This window comes from Myripristis murdjan, chromosome 19 (genome assembly GCF_902150065.1).
Source record: "Myripristis murdjan chromosome 19, fMyrMur1.1, whole genome shotgun sequence".
Classification (NCBI taxonomy): Eukaryota; Metazoa; Chordata; class Actinopteri; order Holocentriformes; family Holocentridae; genus Myripristis; species Myripristis murdjan.
In genome coordinates, this window is record NC_043998.1 from 24639642 (window position 1) to 24658494 (window position 18853).

Consider the following 18853-nt stretch of genomic DNA (forward strand, 5'->3'; position numbering starts at 1 on the left):
AATTACATTTAAGGATGAGAAGCACCCATTTTATAACTAAACATCGCTGTCATTCGTTCCGATCACGAATCCGACAGGTAGCCGGCAATAATTGTTTTTTTCGCCTCTGTATTGAAATGTTGGCTTGTAAAGACACAAGCAGTATTTGCATCGCTAATAAATCCAGATCCTGCTCCACCCGGGGCCAGAAACTGTATCGGGAAAGCAGCATTATATGCTTGACTGAGACGCGGCTCACCAACATCATCCCGACCGGCTTCAGGACAGGATGGGCGGACAGAGACAGAGACACTGCAGCCGCTGGATTGTATGAGTGTGCAGTTTTATGTGTGTTGAAGTGATGAAGCTGCCGTGACAATGTAATTTCCTGCAAAGGATTAATAAAGTATCATTCATTCATTCATTCGTTCATGATGGTTATTGTGATTCTGAGCGAGCGTCTCGCGCACCCGCCATCACGTTTTCCGAAGACGTCATGACGTGGCTCTGAATTGGCTCCACTTTGCTCTTGACCGGTGGAAAAGCAAACCGGTTCTTCGTTGGCACCAGTTAAGCACCGGCTCTAGCACCAGCTCCGAACTAGCACCAGGTTTTTTCTGGTGGAAAAGGGGCAACAGACACTCGGGGTGCAACAGATCAAACAACTCACGGATTGGATCGGATCACGGTTTTGAGTCACGGATCGGATTATTTTTCGGATCAGAAAAAAAAAAAAAAAAAAAAAAAAAAAAAAAAAAAAAGAGACAAGACAAATATAACTTTGTCCTCCATTTATTTTGTAAAAAACTTTTGCCCATTAAATATAAACATTCAACTAAAAATGTCCATCCAATGTTTAGTTAAAATTTTAAATTACATAAAAACAACTTAAAGTGCAATTTAAGGCATGATACCTTCTATTTTCGCGTGCCACAGTGCCTACACACCGTAATGGTTTTGTCCACCAGGGATGGTTTTTGCTATGGGCAATGTGGGCAACCGCCCAGGGCGCAATCTACTTGGGGGCACACGAGTGCCATCCAAAAACGAAAAAAAAAAAAAAAAGAAAAGTGTATCCTCAAAACAAAAAAAATCACCAGTTTTCTAGACTACCATATTAACCCCATAAAATACGACCCTGATTTTTAGACGACCCCTCTTTTTCAAGACCCTTTTTTTTGGAAAAATAGGCTACTTTTTATATGGACAAAATCTTGTTTGAATAAAAAAGCCACCGGCCTGCGTCAGGCTGGTACCGCGCTAACCCGGTCAGGTCTGCCGGATCTGACAGGTGAGCGGCCGGTGCCGTGGTACGAGTACTAACGTGGAAGGGCGCAAGCCAGTTATTTCATCTGGGGCGGCAACATAGGCAGTACCGCCACTGTTGTCCACCATCGTTTTTCCATCATCACTGTATGTTACAGGGAAGCCAAAATGCTCCCATACATTCAGATTCAGATTCAGATTCAGAAAACTTTATTTATCCCAAACAGGCAATTCAGTTTACAGCTCCCAGCTCCGCTAGCCATGATTACCGCAGCGCTTGACCAGTGTGGATTGCACATGCGCCCTTCACGTGAACGCACACAACTTTTTTTTTTTTATCAACCAATCCGCAGACCACGTGCGTGCCGAACCGTGGAGAGGGATCCGTACGGATCATGGATCAACGATGATCCGTTGCACCACTAACACACACACACACATACACACACATACACCCAGGACTGCGCCTCTACAGGTTCTCTCTAGCGTGGATTCCCATGTGTCGTTTGAGGTCTCCGTTCCGTGGAAAACCTCTCCAACAGACGGAGCAGATGAATGGTTTCTCTCCACTGTGGATTCTCATGTGTGTGTTGAGGTGTTCTTTCTGTGAAAAACCTCTCCAACAGACGGAGCAGACAAATGGTTTCTCTACAGTGTGGATTCCCATGTGTCGTGTGAGGTCTCCTTTCCGTGAAAAACCATTCCCACAGATGGAGCAGATGAACGGTTTCTCTCCAGCGTGGATTCTCATGTGACGCTTGAGGGTTCCTTCCTGTGTAAACCCTTTACCACACACAGAGCAGGGGTACGGTTTCTCTCCAGTGTGGCTTATCATGTGTCTTCTGAGGCTTTGTTTCGTTCCAAACCCTTTACCACAGAGTGAGCAGGGGAACGGTTTCTCTTTAGTGTGGATTATAATGTGTGTTCTGAGGTTTTGTTTCGTTGCAAACCCTCTACCACAGAGTGAGCAGGGGAACGGTTTCTCTCCAGTGTGGATTATCATGTGTCTTCTGCGGCTTTGTTTCGTTGAAAAACCTTTACCACAGAGCGAGCAGGGGAATGTACTCTTTCCTGTGTCCTTGGTCTTGGAGCAGGAAGCTGGTTCCTCTCCAACATCAGGTCTGTCATGACTGAGAGGGACGTCACTCGGTGGGTTTGAACCTGACTGAGCTTCTCTGGTCTCGTCCCAGTCATCGCTGTCCTCAGTCTCAGCCTCAGAGGAGGGTTCTGGGTTCCTGGCTCGTTCTTCTCCACCATCTTCTGCTTCCATCTGTCCAGTGGAGCGGCGGGCGTCTCTGCTCCACTGAGCTTCCTCTTCATCATCCTCACTCTTCACGGGGACAACAGTGAACAGCAGCTTGGTGATATCCTGAGGCTGCTCTCCCTGCTGATTGGGCAAGGGTTCCTCCTGTTCCTCTTCAATGTGTTGGGGCGCTGGCTCCAGACTGGGGGTCGGCTCCTGCTGCTCAGGGGGAACCTCCTCTTGACACACTACAGGGGAACACACACAGAGACACACACGCAGAGAGACACACACAATTATGCTTGGAAGTTGACCCGAGCCTGTTAACATGATATCATGATGCTGATGAGATCCATGTTAATGCCACCTGTGCAGCAGGATTGCAGCCACACACAAATACACAAACTCAGGCGGTCTGTCTTTCACCTGCAGGGTGGAGGTCCATCAGTGTACAGTTACACATGAAAAAAGCCCATCTCTGAACCCAACGCAGGACTGAAGTATCAGTCCTTTCTAGAGAATTCTCTGAGTATGCTGCTGATGTTGCTGACGATACACACCTGGTCTGCCCCATCATGCATTGCTGCAGCATTACCCCTGCTAAAGCTTCTGCCACAAACAGATGTGGTGACAATCAACACCTGCTTTTTTTAATTAGGTGCGAAATAGGTTGTCTCTTATTCTCAGCTACTTCCGGTTCCGGTTTGGTTATTACTGCTACTGCTGCTGCTACTACTACTATTGCTACCACGACTACTGTGCTTGCTACTTCAATTACTACAACAACTAATAATGTACTACTACTACAACAAGTATTGCAGTGACAACTACTACTACTGCAATTTCTGCTACTACTATTACTACTACTACTTCTACTGATACACTATTACTAGTAATTTTACTACTACTACTGTTGCAACTATTACTACAAATACTTCTACTAATGTACTACTACAACTGTTACAACTACTACTACTATTACAACAGCTACTACTACAGCTACTACTACTACAATTGCTACTACTTCTACTACTACTACCATTACCACTACTACAGCTATAACTACTAAAATACTGCCATTACAACTCTTAATACTACCACTACAATTACTGGTACTACTATTCTTATAACCTCTGTTACTACTACTACTACTATTACAACAACTAATACTATTGCTACTACTACTATTATTATAAACAAAACTACTAATGTATTACTACTACTGCTACTATTACCAACACTACTATTGCAGCTACAACTACTAATATACCACTGCTAGTACTTCTACTACTACTATTACTAGTATTACTACTGCCTCTGTTATTACTACTACTACTACTTTTACCACCGTTACTACTACTAAACTGAAACTACTCATATACTACTACTGCTGCTAACTACGACTATTACCACTACTACTACCATTAGTAGTACAACTCCTCAGTGTTTTCTTTTGAATCTTAACTGGCGGTTAGCCTCTCCTGTCAGGGTCCAGGTGAGTCACTGATGTGAAAATAGCGTTTAAAAGTTACGAACCTCTGTGCAGTCGCACCTCCGGCAGCAAGATGGCGTCCAGGAGCCTCTGCTGCCTCTCCACCTTCAGTCTCAGGTGAGAGTTTTGCAGCTGGTACTCGGCCAGCGTCTCCTCCAGCAGAGCCAGCGTCTCCTCGGCGGCTGCAGTTTGTCGCCTCAACACCTGCGATCTCAGCTCACAGAGTTCAGACATCTTTCCAAACTTGGTCCTCCACTTCCTGCCGTCTGCAAGAGATCCGATGTTTCGCTGCTTTGACTCCAAGAGAAACCACTCAGATATTCACACCAAATCTGTGACTCTGGTTACTAATGATGTAAATATATTTATTTATATACATTGACTTTTTTTTCTTAATGTATTTAATATTTTCCTTTCCTTTTTTATTATTCTTGTTGAAAGTACAGTGATAAATCTTTTTGTACCGCTGCTTGTTGTCAGTATTGTTTGTGTCATTTAGCTGTGGGGGCGTCCTGCAGGCACTCAGTGGCGTCAGTACGGAATGCATTAACGGCAACTCTTTTGAATTGGGCTCACGCGACTTCCTGACCTGACTGTGAGCGTCTCGTGGGGCGGGCGCAGCTGACCATTTTTTTTATTATTATTATTTTTTATTTAGAAGGGACAATGTACATTGATCACATGCATTGCATAAAATGTACCAGATTTAGCCATCAGGCTATTTTGCATCTGTAGTCCCTGGCAGGTTGATGTTGCAAAAGAATGGCAGGCTACAGAGAAATAACTACTTGAGGTACAAGAAGCATGACATAACAGACAATTAGCAAGCATACAATATAGGCTATAAAACGACAATTACTAAAGGGCTAAGGTAATTTAAACAAACAAAAAATTACATGTGATTGCAGGTTTGATTACCCAGTAACCACTGTTTTGTGGATGTTGAGAAAGTGTGTATATTAGTAATTTCCCTGAGTACAGTAGGTAGGGTGTTCCATGCTGCTCTGTAGGAAAAAGCTGACTGTGCAAAAGATGTTTTCCTTTATAGTATTTTGTAGTCCCCTCTGGTAGATGCTCTTGTAGAAGTCATTTGAGTTTGTGTAATGAACTCACTGAGTGGAGGGGGGGCCAAGTCATGAAAGATCTTGTATACTAATAAAATGTCAGCGAATTTGATCATGTTTTCCCAGTTTACAAAGCCACGTTTTGCTAAAATCTTACAGTGATGGTAAGTATTAGATTTTTTGTCCAGAATTTTCAAAGCCTGCTTATAAAGTCGTTCCACTGGTTGTAATGTGGTTTTGGTTGTCTGTGTCCAGCTAGTAAGGCAGTAGTTTAAATGCGAGAGAATCATAGCATGGAAGTACAATTTGGAAGCTTCTGTTGTTTGATTATTTCTAATATGTCTTTCATTTAATTTGATTTTTAAAGGTGAGTTGTGAGTCTATTAATATACCTAGGTATTTATACTCATTCACAAGTGGTAATTTTCTTCCTGCCACTGTGACAACAGGTTCAGGTTCTTTATTTGCAGACTCTGAAAAAAACATACATACAGATTTACTGATGTTGAGATGTAAACATGAACTGGCAAGCCATGTGGAAATATTGATCATTGCAGCTAACAAAGCATCTGCAGCGTCTTTCTTAGTTTTAGAATGTAGATAAATGACTGTGTCATCTGCATACATCTGACACATAACTGAAGAGGGACAAGCTTCAGGAAGGTCATTTATATACAGGCTAAACAACAAGGGGCCCAATGTAGAGCTTTGTGGAACACCAACAGAATTACTGACTATTTGTGAAGTTTTACCACCTACACGGACACATTGCTTTCTATTGGCAAGATATGACTTGATCCACTTTAAAACATGGGGAGAAAAATTAAATTTAGTTAATTTTGCAATTAAAATGTCATGGTTAACAGTATCAAAAGCTTTTCTTAGGTCAAGGTAAACGGCTCCCACCATACCTCCCCTATCCAATTTAGCTTTTATACTTTCTAACAGAAAACAATTTGCTGTTTCAGTTGAATGGTGTCTGCGAAAACCAAACTGCATAGGATGCAATGAGAATGGAGAAGTATTTAAATGAGATATAATTTGTTCAGAGATCCATTTTTCAGCAACTTTTGACAGTGCTGGCAGAATGCTAATTGGTCTGTAATTGTGTATGGCCAGTGGGTCCCCAGATTCGAAAATTGGTGTAATTATTGTGAATCTGGGAATTGTCCTTCACTGATGGACCAGTTAACAATTTTTGTAATAGAAGAGAGACTCTTTATTTGCCTTGAGGAATACAGTATCCATCTCATTTACATCCTTTGCTCTCAAGCACTTAAGGGAAGAAATTATTTTATTGACTTTAGAACTATTTATTTCACTAAAAGTTCAAATTGGCACATCAGTCTTTAAGGGGTTAAGGAGTGGCTTAGACCAGGGAGGTTTTGTGCTAGCTCTTTTATAGAGTCAATAAAGTAAGTATTAAAAACTGTTGCCATTGCACCTTGATCGTGAATTACATTACCTTCAATATTCAATTGTATGGCATTGTTGTTTACAAATTTACCAGTTAATTTCTTTAAATTTTTCCAAATTTCCTTAGCGTTTCCCTTTGTGTCTGTTATAGTATTAATAAAAAAACATTGCTTTTGCCTGTCTTCGTTCTTTTACAACCATTCAGCCAATCATGCTCGTTGTGCTGAGACAAACGCATAGACGTCATACACGATTGGCTGGAAACACGTCACATGGGGATATATGCCTTCAGGGTTTAAAAAAAAAAAAAAAAAAAAGCTCTCTGGCAGACAGTTGCGGCAGGCAATAATTTGAAATGGTCAAATTATTGTACATTTGGCCCTTTTGGGGATTATTGATCGTACAGAGGGCCAAATTATCGTACAAATACGATGATTATCGTACACCTGGCAACACTGGGCATCCCAGAATAGTCTGTTTTCCTGGAGTTCCCCGTGTGCAGTTCAGGTGCGTCCAAAAGTGTGGGAGACCAGATCTCTGTGTTCTCTTGTCTTTTGGACGCTGCTTGGAGAATACTACTACTGCTACTACTACTGCTACAACTACTGCTACTACTACTGCTACAACTACTACTACTACTAATGCTACTGCTACTACTACTACTACTGCTATTGCTACTATTACTACTGTTACTACTTCTACGACCACAATAATTACTTCTACCTGGCCACAGCAAATGATCCTCCAAACTCTGCTGTGCTCTGAGCCATGCGGGTGGAGGATCATTTCGCTGGGGCCATACCAAGCAGATCTTCTCACGGTTGGCATCACATGTTCAAGCACCTCCTTTCTCTGGGACTTGAGGCAGTCAAGCTGAAACAGGATGTGCCTAGGCCCCTCTATCCAGCAGTGCTTCACCTTGGCATTGAACCAGCATGGATAGTACACCCCAATGATGAACTCCACGATGAGCTGCAGATTTTCGAAGTTCTTTCCCTTCAGTCCATGCTTTGACACCCAGAGCCTGAGAAGTCTGTTTGCTGTGGTGAACCAGCGGCTGTGGTCCACTGGTCCAATCTCCAACAGAGCCATCCTTGCAGGAAACACTCCTTCCCTGATTGCACACACTATTTTGTAGCCATAGTGTTGGTCTGTTGACAGATCTTGAATGACCTCATCAGGCAGTTTGATTAGTGGAGGGCCAACACAGATGTGGGTGAAGTGTGGATTGATATCCAAGTCAGTAACCGAATCAAGCAGCTTTCCTATTGGCCCAGATAGTTTGTTGTCTGAGAGAGTAGGGCCATCAAGCTCAACAATGAGACAGCGCAGGAGAAGTTCATTTGTGTGCAGGCTGCACACCAACCAGACCAGCTTTCTCCCGAGGTGCAGTTCCAGCTTCCGCATCATCTCTATCAAAGTATAATTCAACCTATCCTCCTGTACTGTTCCACATGTTTCTTCACTATGCTTTCTGTCACCAACCAGGCCAAACTCACAGGCATCACAAACACAGCTGCTAAAATCATTGGTTTCCCCACACCCAACCTCACAGAACTAAACAACAAGTCCATCACCCGCTTAGCAAACATCACAGCACAAGACATCACTCACCCACTGCACCAATACATCATCCCACTACCTTCAGGGTGCGGGTATAGAACCATCAAGTTTAAGAAGGCCCACCTCGGGAAAAGTCTAATCCCTGCAGCAACAGCTGCCCTGAAAAGCAGGCCCCGCTGGTCTGTCTGTCTACCAATGCTTTGTGTTGTGTTTAGTCATTGTTGTTACTGTTGTTGTCCACCTTGTCATGTGCAGTGTTGCCCTCATTGTTATGCAGAGTCAGAGAAGACAAATCTCCCTACGGGGACCAATAAATCAAATCTCTCAAATCACTCCAGCTTTCACACCAGTGTTCACATTCATTGAATCTCCTCCGATGGCCATCACAGCCTTATCAAAACCCCTCTGCTTCAGCCATTCAAAAATAAACTTAGCAATCTGTTCAGCATGTGATTCTTCTTTGGTTGCCTTCTCTGGCGTAAAGTGGAACAAGTAATTGCTCCCAGGCTCACTTGCAACACTGTAGTGCTTTTCCTTGATCCTTCCCATATGACTGTTCACTACCCTCTGCTTCCATCATCACATTGGTCAAGTCGATCCCTCCATCAAAGAGGATACAGGAGATTGACCCCTCCTCTCTGCACTTCTCCTCAAACTCGTCCCCCATCTATCTCAACTTCTCCTGTGCTCACCTGACCTTATTCTTGTCAATCAATTTAATTGGGTTATCCTCTGTGATGACTCCAGCATCAATGAGTGCAGCAGTTGCTATTGCTGCCAGTGCCATACCTGATACTGGCAAGGGCAATGTTTGGAATGTCATCATAGTTTCTCTGTACGTTTGCTGATGCTGCAAGACTCATGGCTAGTTTCAGGGAGAAACTCCTCATCAGTAACACTCCCTTCTTCCATGCCCTCTCCTTCCAGGCCTTCATCATCCTCTGGAAGAAATCTCTTGCCATCCTCTCTGGCTGCCTTCTCTGCCTTCTTTTCCATCTCCTTCCTTTCCAATCTCTTTGCTAGTCTCTTGTGCTCGGACAGATCAGGGTTTCCGATTCGGTGGGGTCCTTTGCTTCCAACCTTCTCCCTCTGACCCTTGATGTAGGCAAGATCCTTGATCGGGATCCTCTTCTCTCTTGCACAGGACCACTTAATATGGGCTTGGGTCACACAGCCCCCACTGCCTGCCCCATCACAACTGGTAATCTCACACTTGCAATTCAAAATGTCAAATAACTTGTCTAACTTGACATTGACCTGCTCTTTGGCAGCCAGATTCCTGTTCCCAAGAGAAAAAGCCTTTGCCTGATTCCAGACCTCCTTCAGCTTGAGAATGATGGTCCTCTTGTTATTTATAACAGGTGGCTTGAAAAGAGCATTAGCCTTGCTCCACTGACAAACCAGACCAGGGTATATGTCCTCCACCAGTTGGTCCACTTTGCAGATCCTCCTATTTTCTTCACTCTGCTCTCTTAAGTAGATGCCTCAAGATATCTCTCAGAGTTGGTAGTTCTGACACCAACAGCTCCCGCCCAGAGCCAGCAAGATGATTCAAATGACAGCTTGATTGTGTCCTTGTTCTAACTTTAGCCATTCTGTTCACTGTGAAATAAAACAAAATGAATAGGTAAGTATAACTTAAAGATAGGTATTAAAGTATTAGCAACAGAAGTATCTAATCTATCTATGCTAGCTACTGCTACGACTACTTACTACTACTAGGCTAATAGCTAACTATCTTTGAGTTTGTTAACTAGCTAACGTTAGCTATGTTGGGATTAGGGTAATACATACTATACTAAGCAAGGTAATTATCTGATATGAGCAATTTGTTCCTCAGTCTACTAATCAAAAACGTACTTACCAGCAAAGGAGAATTTCCATGAATAGAAAATGGATGGAAAAACTTGTTCAACTTCTCCATATGCAACTACCAAAACACAAATTGTCACAACTGCAGCAAATATGATGGCCAACACTGTCATCTCAACAGGGACTAACCTAAATGAAAGCTCTGATTTCAAAATAGAAGTCCTAATTTCAGTCTCCAAATTTAGCCTTTTTCTTCCTTTATAAAGCTAATTTAGCATTTTTCAAATGGATATTTACCTAGCTTAGAGTTAACCTAACGTCAAAATTCTTTCATATTTGGATTCCCCGCTACAAACACAGTGGGGAATCCAACACACACAAATAAACATCCCCAATTTTAAAATATGCATAAAAATTGCCAATTTACCAATTTTCAAAGTGAAATTCATGTAGCTTAGGGTTATCTTATCAAAAAAAAGTCTTTCATTTTTGGATTCCCCACGAAAAAACTCAGTAAATAGACACGCCCCATTTTTGATTTAAAAAAAAAAAAAATTACCCACGGGAGAGGTTGATTCGTTCCATCAGAGGGGTTCTTAATGCCACTTTGAGGTCACAATGTTTGGATGAGGAGGGACTCCAGACAGACCTCTGTGAGGTTGATTCCATTCTCAATAGCAGACCCCTTACCAAGGAATCCACAGACCTAAATGACTTGGAAGCACTTACACCCAACCATCTTCTGCTTCTCAAAACCAATCCTTGTTTATCACCTGGTCTATTTCACAAGAAGGACAGTTATGCACGTTGCAGATGGAAACAGGTCCAATATACACTACTCACAAAAAGTTAGGGATATTCGGCTTTTGGGTGAAATTTCAGGATGAACATAAAATGCATTATAACCTTTACAGGTGAACTTAATGTGACCTGTAAACTTTTGAATGCACATGTCCAACTGTTCAATGTTTCAGTACTTTTTGCACAAGTTGCTGTTCTCTAACAAGGAGCTTAACAGCAAAATTCAAATCAGGTGTTTGATGCTCCAGCTTCATCGAGGTCGTATCATTAGGGAACGGCTGCTGGAGACTGGGGTACCTCAGATGGAGTAGCCTGCACTTTCTCCAGACCTGAATCCCATAGAAAACCTATTGGATCAGCTGAGTCGCCGTGTAGAGGCTCGGAGCTCTGTACCCCAGAACCTCAATGTCCTGAGGGCCGCCCTTCAAGAAGAGTGGGATGCCATGCCTCAGCAGACAATAAGTCGACTTGTGAACAGCAAGAGACGTCGTTGTCAAGCTGTAATTGATGCTCAAGGGCACATGACAAGTTATTGAGACATTGACATTTTTTGTTGTGGTATATCCACCACTGTTATTGGCTTTTGTTTCAAGAAATTGTTTGAGATGAGGAAATCACCAGTGCATGCTTCTACTTAAATGCCCTACTTTCATGATATAATATCACTGTAGCGTGAACATTTTACATTTTCCATAAATTTTACCCAAAAGCCAAATATCCCTAACTTTTTGTGAGTAGTGTATTTTTGATTTGTTTTGGAAAAGGTGGACTAAGGAGTATTTGCCTCAACTAGAGGAAGGTACTTATTTAAGGTCAAGATGAACTTCATTCCTGGTGACATCGTGCTAATAGTTGATGATTCTGCACCTTGGACTTCTTGGGTCATTGTAAGGGTCGCCGAGGCGGTCCCAGACAGAAGACGACTAGTGCGGCAGGTCAAAATTCAGACCCAGACCAGCACTCTCAGCAGACCTATGACCAAGAACTGCCTTCTACAGGAGTCGGCACAGTCTTGATGGCTGTTTTGACTTGTTAGACCTAGACTTGATGTGAGTGGTGACTCACTTGTGCTGGTAACCTCTGTCCTAGACATGACTTGACATGACATTACTTAATAAGATTGGATCAAGCTCTACCATGAACTTCAATGGACTATGGGCACCTTGCAAAAACATGAAAAGGAGATGCATGTAAAGGGCCTGATAAATTATATAGTTTGCTTAGGTGGGTTATTTACTTATAATTATTACTGGAGTAACTGTAATAATTATGGGGTCGAAATGTAAGTGCCAACTATTGTTGTTGTAGTATTTTGTATTAAGTTTCTTTGCATGCCATATTTGGTCACTTACAAGGTGAGTCATGTGGTGTTGGTTGTACGTCAGCAGCCGTAGTAGTAAAATCAGCTGTTCTGAGAAGGTGAGGGGGGAGGTCTCACTTTTGCTGACCGCTTTTGAACAATTTTGAATGCTTTGAACGTTTTTTTGATTGATCACCACTATTGAATGAATTATGTTTTTAAACTTTGGAAGATTGTTTCACTGTTTGTTTTATCAGCAATAAATAATTAAAACGCAGCATCTTTGGAGCGAAGATTTATTGACAAGCCAGCGCAACCGGCAGGTAAAGTTTTCTCCCCTGCTTAGACTCTTGGCGACTATTTTTGCTTTTTCAGATAGTCGCCTCTACAGTGCCCATTAAATTTTATTCATGAAAACAATTTCCAGAAATGTTGAAATTGTCTTCCCAGTGACAAATATTGTACCATGGTCAGTGCTAAACTGTGTAAACCATGGTTGACCAAAGATATAAAAACTCTTTCCAAGAGTCAACTTTAGGTGACTGGTGCTTAAGAAAGCACAAAAATAAAAGAAAAAGCAGCCACACACACTGTCTGCATTTGCACATGAAACAATTTATTGAGTAAACAGGCACTGATCTCACCGACACACTCGTGTTTGCTTAAATCTGTATGGTGCTTGATGAAGCTTCTCCCACACACACACACGAAGGACTGCGCCTCTACAGGTTCTCTCCAGTGTGGACTCCCATGTGTCGCTTGAGGTTTCCTATCAGTGAAAAACCTTTACCACAGACGTAGCAGACACATGGTTTCTCTCCAGTGTGGATTTTCATGTGTCTGTTGACAGTTCCTTTCTCAGTAAAACCTTTACCACAGATGGAGCAGGCAAATGGTTTCTCTCCAGTGTGGATTCTTACGTGTCTGTTGAGGTGTCCTTTCTCTGCAAACGCTTTACCACAAACGGAGCAGACAAATGGTTTCTCTCCAGTGTGGATTCTCATGTGACACTTGAGGTGTTCTTTTCGTGTAAAACCTCTCCCACATACAGAGCAGGTGACTGCTTTCTCCTCAGTGTGGATTCCCATGTGTAGCTTGAGGCTTTCTTTCCGTGAAAAACCACAACCACAGATGGAGCAGGGGAATGGTTTCTCTCCAGTGTGGATTCCCATGTGTAGCTTGAGGCTTCCTTTCCGTGCAAAACCACAACCACAGATGGAGCAGGGGAATGTACTCTTTCCTGTGTTCTCGGTCTTGGAGCAGGAAGCTGGTTTCTCTCCAACATCAGGTCTGTCATGACTGAGAGGGACGCCACCATCTTCTGCTTTCATCTGGCCAGTGGAGCGGCGGACGCCTCTGTTCCACTGAGCTTCCTCTTCATCATCCTCACTCTTCACGGTGACAACAGTGAACAGCAGCTTGGTGATATCCTGAGGCTGCTCTCCCTGCTGATTGGTCCAGAGTTCCTCTTGTTCCTCTTTAATGTGTCGGGGCTCTGGCTCCAGACTGGGGGTCGGCTCCTGCTGCTCAGGGGGAACCTCCTCTTTACACACTACTGGAAAACACACACACACATACACAGTACTACTACTGTTACTAGTACAACTACTCAGTGTTTTCTTTTGAATCTTAACTGGCCGTTAGCCTTGCCTGTCAGGGTCCAGGTGAGTCGCTGATGTGAAAATGGCGTTTAAAACTTACGAACCTCTGTGCAGTCGCACCTCCGGCAGCAAGATGGCGTCCAGGAGCCTCTGCTGCCTCTCCACCTTCAGCTTCAGGCGAGAGTTTTGCAGCTTGTACTCGGCCAGCATCTTCTCCAGCAGAGAGAGCCTCTCCTCGATGGCTGCAGTTTGTTGCCGCATCTCCTGCGATCTCAGCTCGCAGAGTTCAGACATCTTTCCAAACTCGGTCCTCCACTTCCTGCCGTCTGAAAGAGATCCGACTTTTCACTGCTTTGACTCCAATAAAAACGACTCAGATATTCACCTCAGTAATTAGTTTTTGTTTATTTCCTTCCTCGGCTGATGATTCTGATTCTGAGAATGTTGTTCTTTAAATCCTCTTATCCAAGGGGCTTCATCAGTTCGTACGCATCTGTCTATTTAGTCCGCACTAGTCTGACAAAGACAGTGGAGTAACGTCCAGGTAATTAACCTCTGTGGGAGTGTTTACCAAAAATGCCTGTGGTTGTGTTCATGACGGCACTGGTTTCACTTGACCATTGCTGTGGTCTCATGTGAACGACAGTCATTATGTGTTGGTTTCACTTGACCATTGTTGTGGTCTGGTGAGCGGCAGTCATTAGAGTCAAGTGTACCCCTGGTGAACGACGATCACTGAGAGTCGTCTGAGGTTAATTTGTTCATCCTCCTGGGTATCGATGAAAGGGCAACATTATAAATCGGAGACAGGTGGTGCCGCAGACCCCCTCCCCTGTTAAGGGATGTTTTTTCCACTTTCACATAGATTGCTTCTTCTTTAGATGGTTTTGACTCTAACGACTGCCGTTAACCAGACCGCAACAATGGTCAGGTGAAACCAGTGCCTTCATGAACACACCCACAGGCATTTTTGGTAAACACTCCCACAGAGGTTAAATACCTGGACCTTACTTCACTGTCTTTGTCAGACTAGTGTGGACTAGAAAGACCGATGCGAGACCTCTCCATCCATAAAGTACCTCTAGTTTTAGAGCTTATTTTGAGTTTCTAGTGCTTGTAAAGCTACTTTGATGGACTGTAGTGGAAATAGAACAGTGAGCAAAGAAATTTGGTTAGAGAATTATTGCTTTTAATAGCATTATTTAAAACATATGAACATGCTGAGGGCTCAACGTTGTACGGCAAATTTCAAAGGAGCGTAAGAGAGAAAGAGGGAGGTGCAGTCGTGTCAGACAGACAATTTTTTTCATGTCCCCCCCAGGAATTACTCTCTGAAAGTTTGCTGTTTATTGTCCCCCCCAATAATGAAATGGGATTTTCGCCCCTGCTACATAGTGCACTATATAGTGAGAAGGCCATTTTGTAGGGTTGTCCGAATGTTTAGTGATTATTAATGTTCACTATATAGTATATACTCGGTGTATCCCACAGTCCACCACGAAATGTAGTGGACATCCCATAGACATAGAAAGAGGCTAGATTGGCCCCTCCCCCTTTTTTCACAGCAGACTTGGCGGCCATCTTGAAGCGGTCGACCGCCCAAACACAGAGTGGGTGACAATAATAAAGCATGTCGATGGAAACTGCCTCAACATTGTGCAGCCTACGATTGTAAAAACCAGCGTGTTGCACAATCCAGACAACAGGGAATTAGCTTTCACATGTAAGACACATGTTTAGTTTAATTTGGTCATTATAACTTACCAGGGACCACCTGAGCCCCCCCAAAAGCTAGGGAAAACCCTGTACTCAGTGTGCATTTTAAACCAATTCCCTCACGCCATTCCCACAGCATAGACTGTTTAATGTATATTTTGGGTCTAATGTTAATGCTTGACTTTCTACTGAGCCATCATTTGAATACTGTGTGTGTGATCCTTGGTGGTCTGGCAGAGCGTTCACAGGTACAATAACTACATGAGAACCTCAGACGAAGAACCACATTTTTTCACATTTTAGATAATCATCAATATTACACTACTTAGACTATCACATTAATGTGAATATATTTACCTTGAGAATTTGATTATATCAGAGAGAAAATGATCAAATGAGGCCCTCTGACAAAGAACCATATACGCATGTTTTCACATTTTAGATAATCACCAACATTACACTATTTAGACTAATATGCCCATCACATTAATGTGCATATATTTACCTTGAAAATTGATCATGCGTGCTTATTCTACTGACAAAATATATTTCTTCCATAGGCCTAATCTTTTAATATATGGCCATGAGAAACCGAAATTGATAACAAATGGACTGACAGGCATCTTAAAATTCGCCATGCCTAATGATAAAGTATGCTTTCTGATGGGCATCTGAGGGGAAAAAACATGCTTCTAGAGAGAATTTAACTCACCTCTTTTCTTTGGCTTTTAACACCGTGTAAGTTATTGTTTTTATATGTTCTTATATATATATTAGGGCTGGGCAAGTTAACGCGTTATTATCACGTTAATTCATTAGACTATTGACGCCGAAATTTACTTTATCGCGCATTAACGCATGTTGCTCACACGCTTTTATTTTGTAAAAGTCTGTTGCACTCACATTACCTAAAGCCCAAACGCGCCCAAGAACGTTTGCCCCCGGTGTGCACGTCATCACATTGAAACAGACACAGGCATGGCCCAACGACATTATAAATCAGTGTAGTTCAAATACATTCATCATGTCTTCCTTTTAACTAAAAGACGTTTTTGGTCCTTTTAATCAGACATGGGATGTTTATTTACCATGACAGTTTCGGAGGTAACTTCCTCCTCCTTCAGAAAGGTCCAACTGACAGCCGGAGCGGCACCTGGCAGATCCAGCAGAATAGACCTGGCCGGGTTGCCCCACACCGCGCGTTGCCGCGGCCGGTGCTGGCCAGTACTGACGCAGTGCCGGCCAGCACCAGGTTTGCCGGATCCCCGCGCACACAGACTGCTTTAGCCTACTTTCATTATAAACAGACTTTTGTTTATATGCGGTTGCAGCAGCACAACGGACAGCGACACAGACAACATGGTTGATTATTGATTGCGCAACAATCGCTTGTGAAAGGTTGTTTTCTCTTGCTGGTCACATTGTGCAAAATAAAAAGAGAGCTTCTTTATCTAATGAAAATGTAAATAATCGTGTGTGCCTTAGCAACTGGCTTAGTGCAGAGGAATAGAAAAAAAAACAGAAGTCCAGTAAAACATGCGCTTTACATTCTAGTCCCCTGTAAAGGAAGTTTCAGTAGTGAACTTTTTTGTGCTTCACACTTTGGTATTGAACATAGACTGGTAATGCTGCTCCCTGTTAAAAGTTTCTGCTGTTACCTCAGAAATTGCCTGTTTGTCCTGATTGTGGCTCAGGATTTTGTTGGTAGATTTTTTTTTTCATAAAGAGAATGTCCTGGCAATAAGCTTTAATTTATTATTATTACTATTATTATTTATTTTATTTATTATTATTATTATTATTATTATGACATTTTTTAAGTTGAGATTTACACTAAATATGTGTTACTGATAAGTGGTGATGTTAAAAGTGTTTGCACAACAAATGTTATGGCACTTTCGTTTATATGGCAGCAGAACATTGAAATAAAAGTGCTCTTTACACTACTTATTGGATTTTGCGAATACAATGCGATTAATTGTGATTAATCAGGCAAATTATGCAATTAATTGTGATTAAAGATTTTAATTGTTGCCCAGCCCTAACATATATATACTGTTCTTATACATACTGTCTTCTGTGATGTCTGTATTTTACCGTTTTTTATGTTTTATGTACTTTATTTTATGTTTTTATGTGTTTTATGTCTACTTTTTATGTCTTTTTATGTGTTTTATGTTTTTATCTTACTGTACAGCACTTTGGACCTCTGTGGTTACTTTAAAGCGCTTTATAAATAAAGTTGGATTGGATTGGATTAACCCGGGTCTATAAATAATAGGTCTTGTGTGATAACAACTATACCACTACAACTTCAAAATATTCAAGTAGTCCAGTCATTTTATGAAAAAACCTATTTAAACAGTAAATTAAAAGGTTACTATATATATAGTAACCTTTTAATTTACTGTTTAAATGTCTCTTCTGGCATTTATTCCTTATATTCCTTATTAGCGCATATCAAATCAGATAATGTGTGATATGCATGTGTAAACAGAATAATTCAAAGAACTTGTAATTGACTTTTTTTTCTTGTCTTTGTGTGTGTAATCAACTTGTGAATTTTTATAGTGATATCTGAAAGTCAAATGTTGAACCCCTTTCCCCTGTGTGTTAAAAACAGTGTTTTTTGGTAATATGTGGTCATAAATAGGTGATTTTCAAAACTTTCCACCAATGGGATTTCTTGGGACTTTTTCCCCTCACTCAGGACAAACTGAGGATACAAAATCAGTTGAGTTTGCTTCTCTTGTAATTTGTCCTAGGTTGACCCCAATTTTGGCCTAAAATTACTGGACTAAAGGGGATGTCCGAAAGCTTGTATTGGTTATACAATAACGCACAGTGAATCGCGGGGTTGACCGCAGCAAGATGGCCGCCGTCGGACGTCAGTCTACTGGGATTCCGTGGTCACTAACCGGGCAACATATCCCGTCATGCATTGCGGACAAGCAGCAACAATGGGCGAAGTAGTGTCCGAAGCGTTCCGCTGTTGAGTTCACTAAATAGTCCACTACTTTAAATTCCCTATATAGTGAGTAGGGAGTGCATGAGTGAGTGATTTCGACACAACCAAACGACTTAAATAAACGTTATTTATAGAGTAAATACCTTTCAGGGCGCACATGCAGGGCGGGACGGAAAACAGGCCACAGCCGGTCAAAGCGAAGCAGCCATCCCCGGTGTTTCCAGCTGGGAAATGCGGGATTATCGTACCAGAGGCTCAAAATTATCGTATTCTGAGGGAAATTATAAACAAAATAACAAGCCCAGTGATACGCTGTCGTCAAATGTAGTCACTCTGGTGTTGAACAGCGTCCTGCAGGCACTCGGTGGCCTCGGTGCGGACCGGACGAACGGCAGCTGTTTTGAATCGCGCTCGCTCCACTTCCTGACCTGACTGTGAGCGCCTCGTGGGGCGGGCGCAGCTGACCGGTCAGCCAATCACGCTCGTTGTGCTGAGACCAACGCATAGACGTCATACACGATTGGCTGGAAACACGTCACATGGGGATAGATGCCTTCAGGGTTAAAAAAAAAAAAAAAAAAAAAAAAAAAAAAAACTCCAGCAGACAGTTCAGAATCAGAATCAGAATACTT

At 42.3% G+C, this 18853-nt stretch overlaps 2 protein-coding genes across 3 annotated transcripts; both read right to left on the reverse strand.

Moving 5' to 3' along the window:
* Window positions 1-1504: 1504 nt before the first annotated feature.
* On the reverse strand, window positions 1505-4454 carry LOC115378207 (zinc finger protein OZF-like). The gene is made up of 2 exons (XM_030078394.1): window positions 4025-4454; window positions 1505-2736 (listed from the first exon to the last, which is right to left on the reverse strand). Exons 1-2 carry the CDS (start codon window positions 4212-4214, stop codon window positions 1715-1717), a joined length of 1212 nt encoding a protein of 403 aa, XP_029934254.1. The 5' UTR covers window positions 4215-4454; the 3' UTR covers window positions 1505-1714.
* A 7794-nt stretch (window positions 4455-12248) lies between these two features.
* On the reverse strand, window positions 12249-18637 carry LOC115378208 (gastrula zinc finger protein XlCGF8.2DB-like). 2 transcript variants are annotated; one of them, XM_030078396.1, is made up of 3 exons: window positions 18365-18637; window positions 13642-13863; window positions 12249-13488 (listed from the first exon to the last, which is right to left on the reverse strand). In XM_030078396.1, exons 1-3 carry the CDS (start codon window positions 18378-18380, stop codon window positions 12659-12661), a joined length of 1068 nt encoding a protein of 355 aa, XP_029934256.1. In that variant the 5' UTR covers window positions 18381-18637; the 3' UTR covers window positions 12249-12658. The 2 variants fall into 2 exon arrangements, with proteins under 2 accessions (XP_029934256.1, XP_029934255.1); XM_030078395.1 differs by having other exon boundaries at window positions 12249-13491.
* Between the last annotated feature and the right edge of the window lie 216 nt (window positions 18638-18853).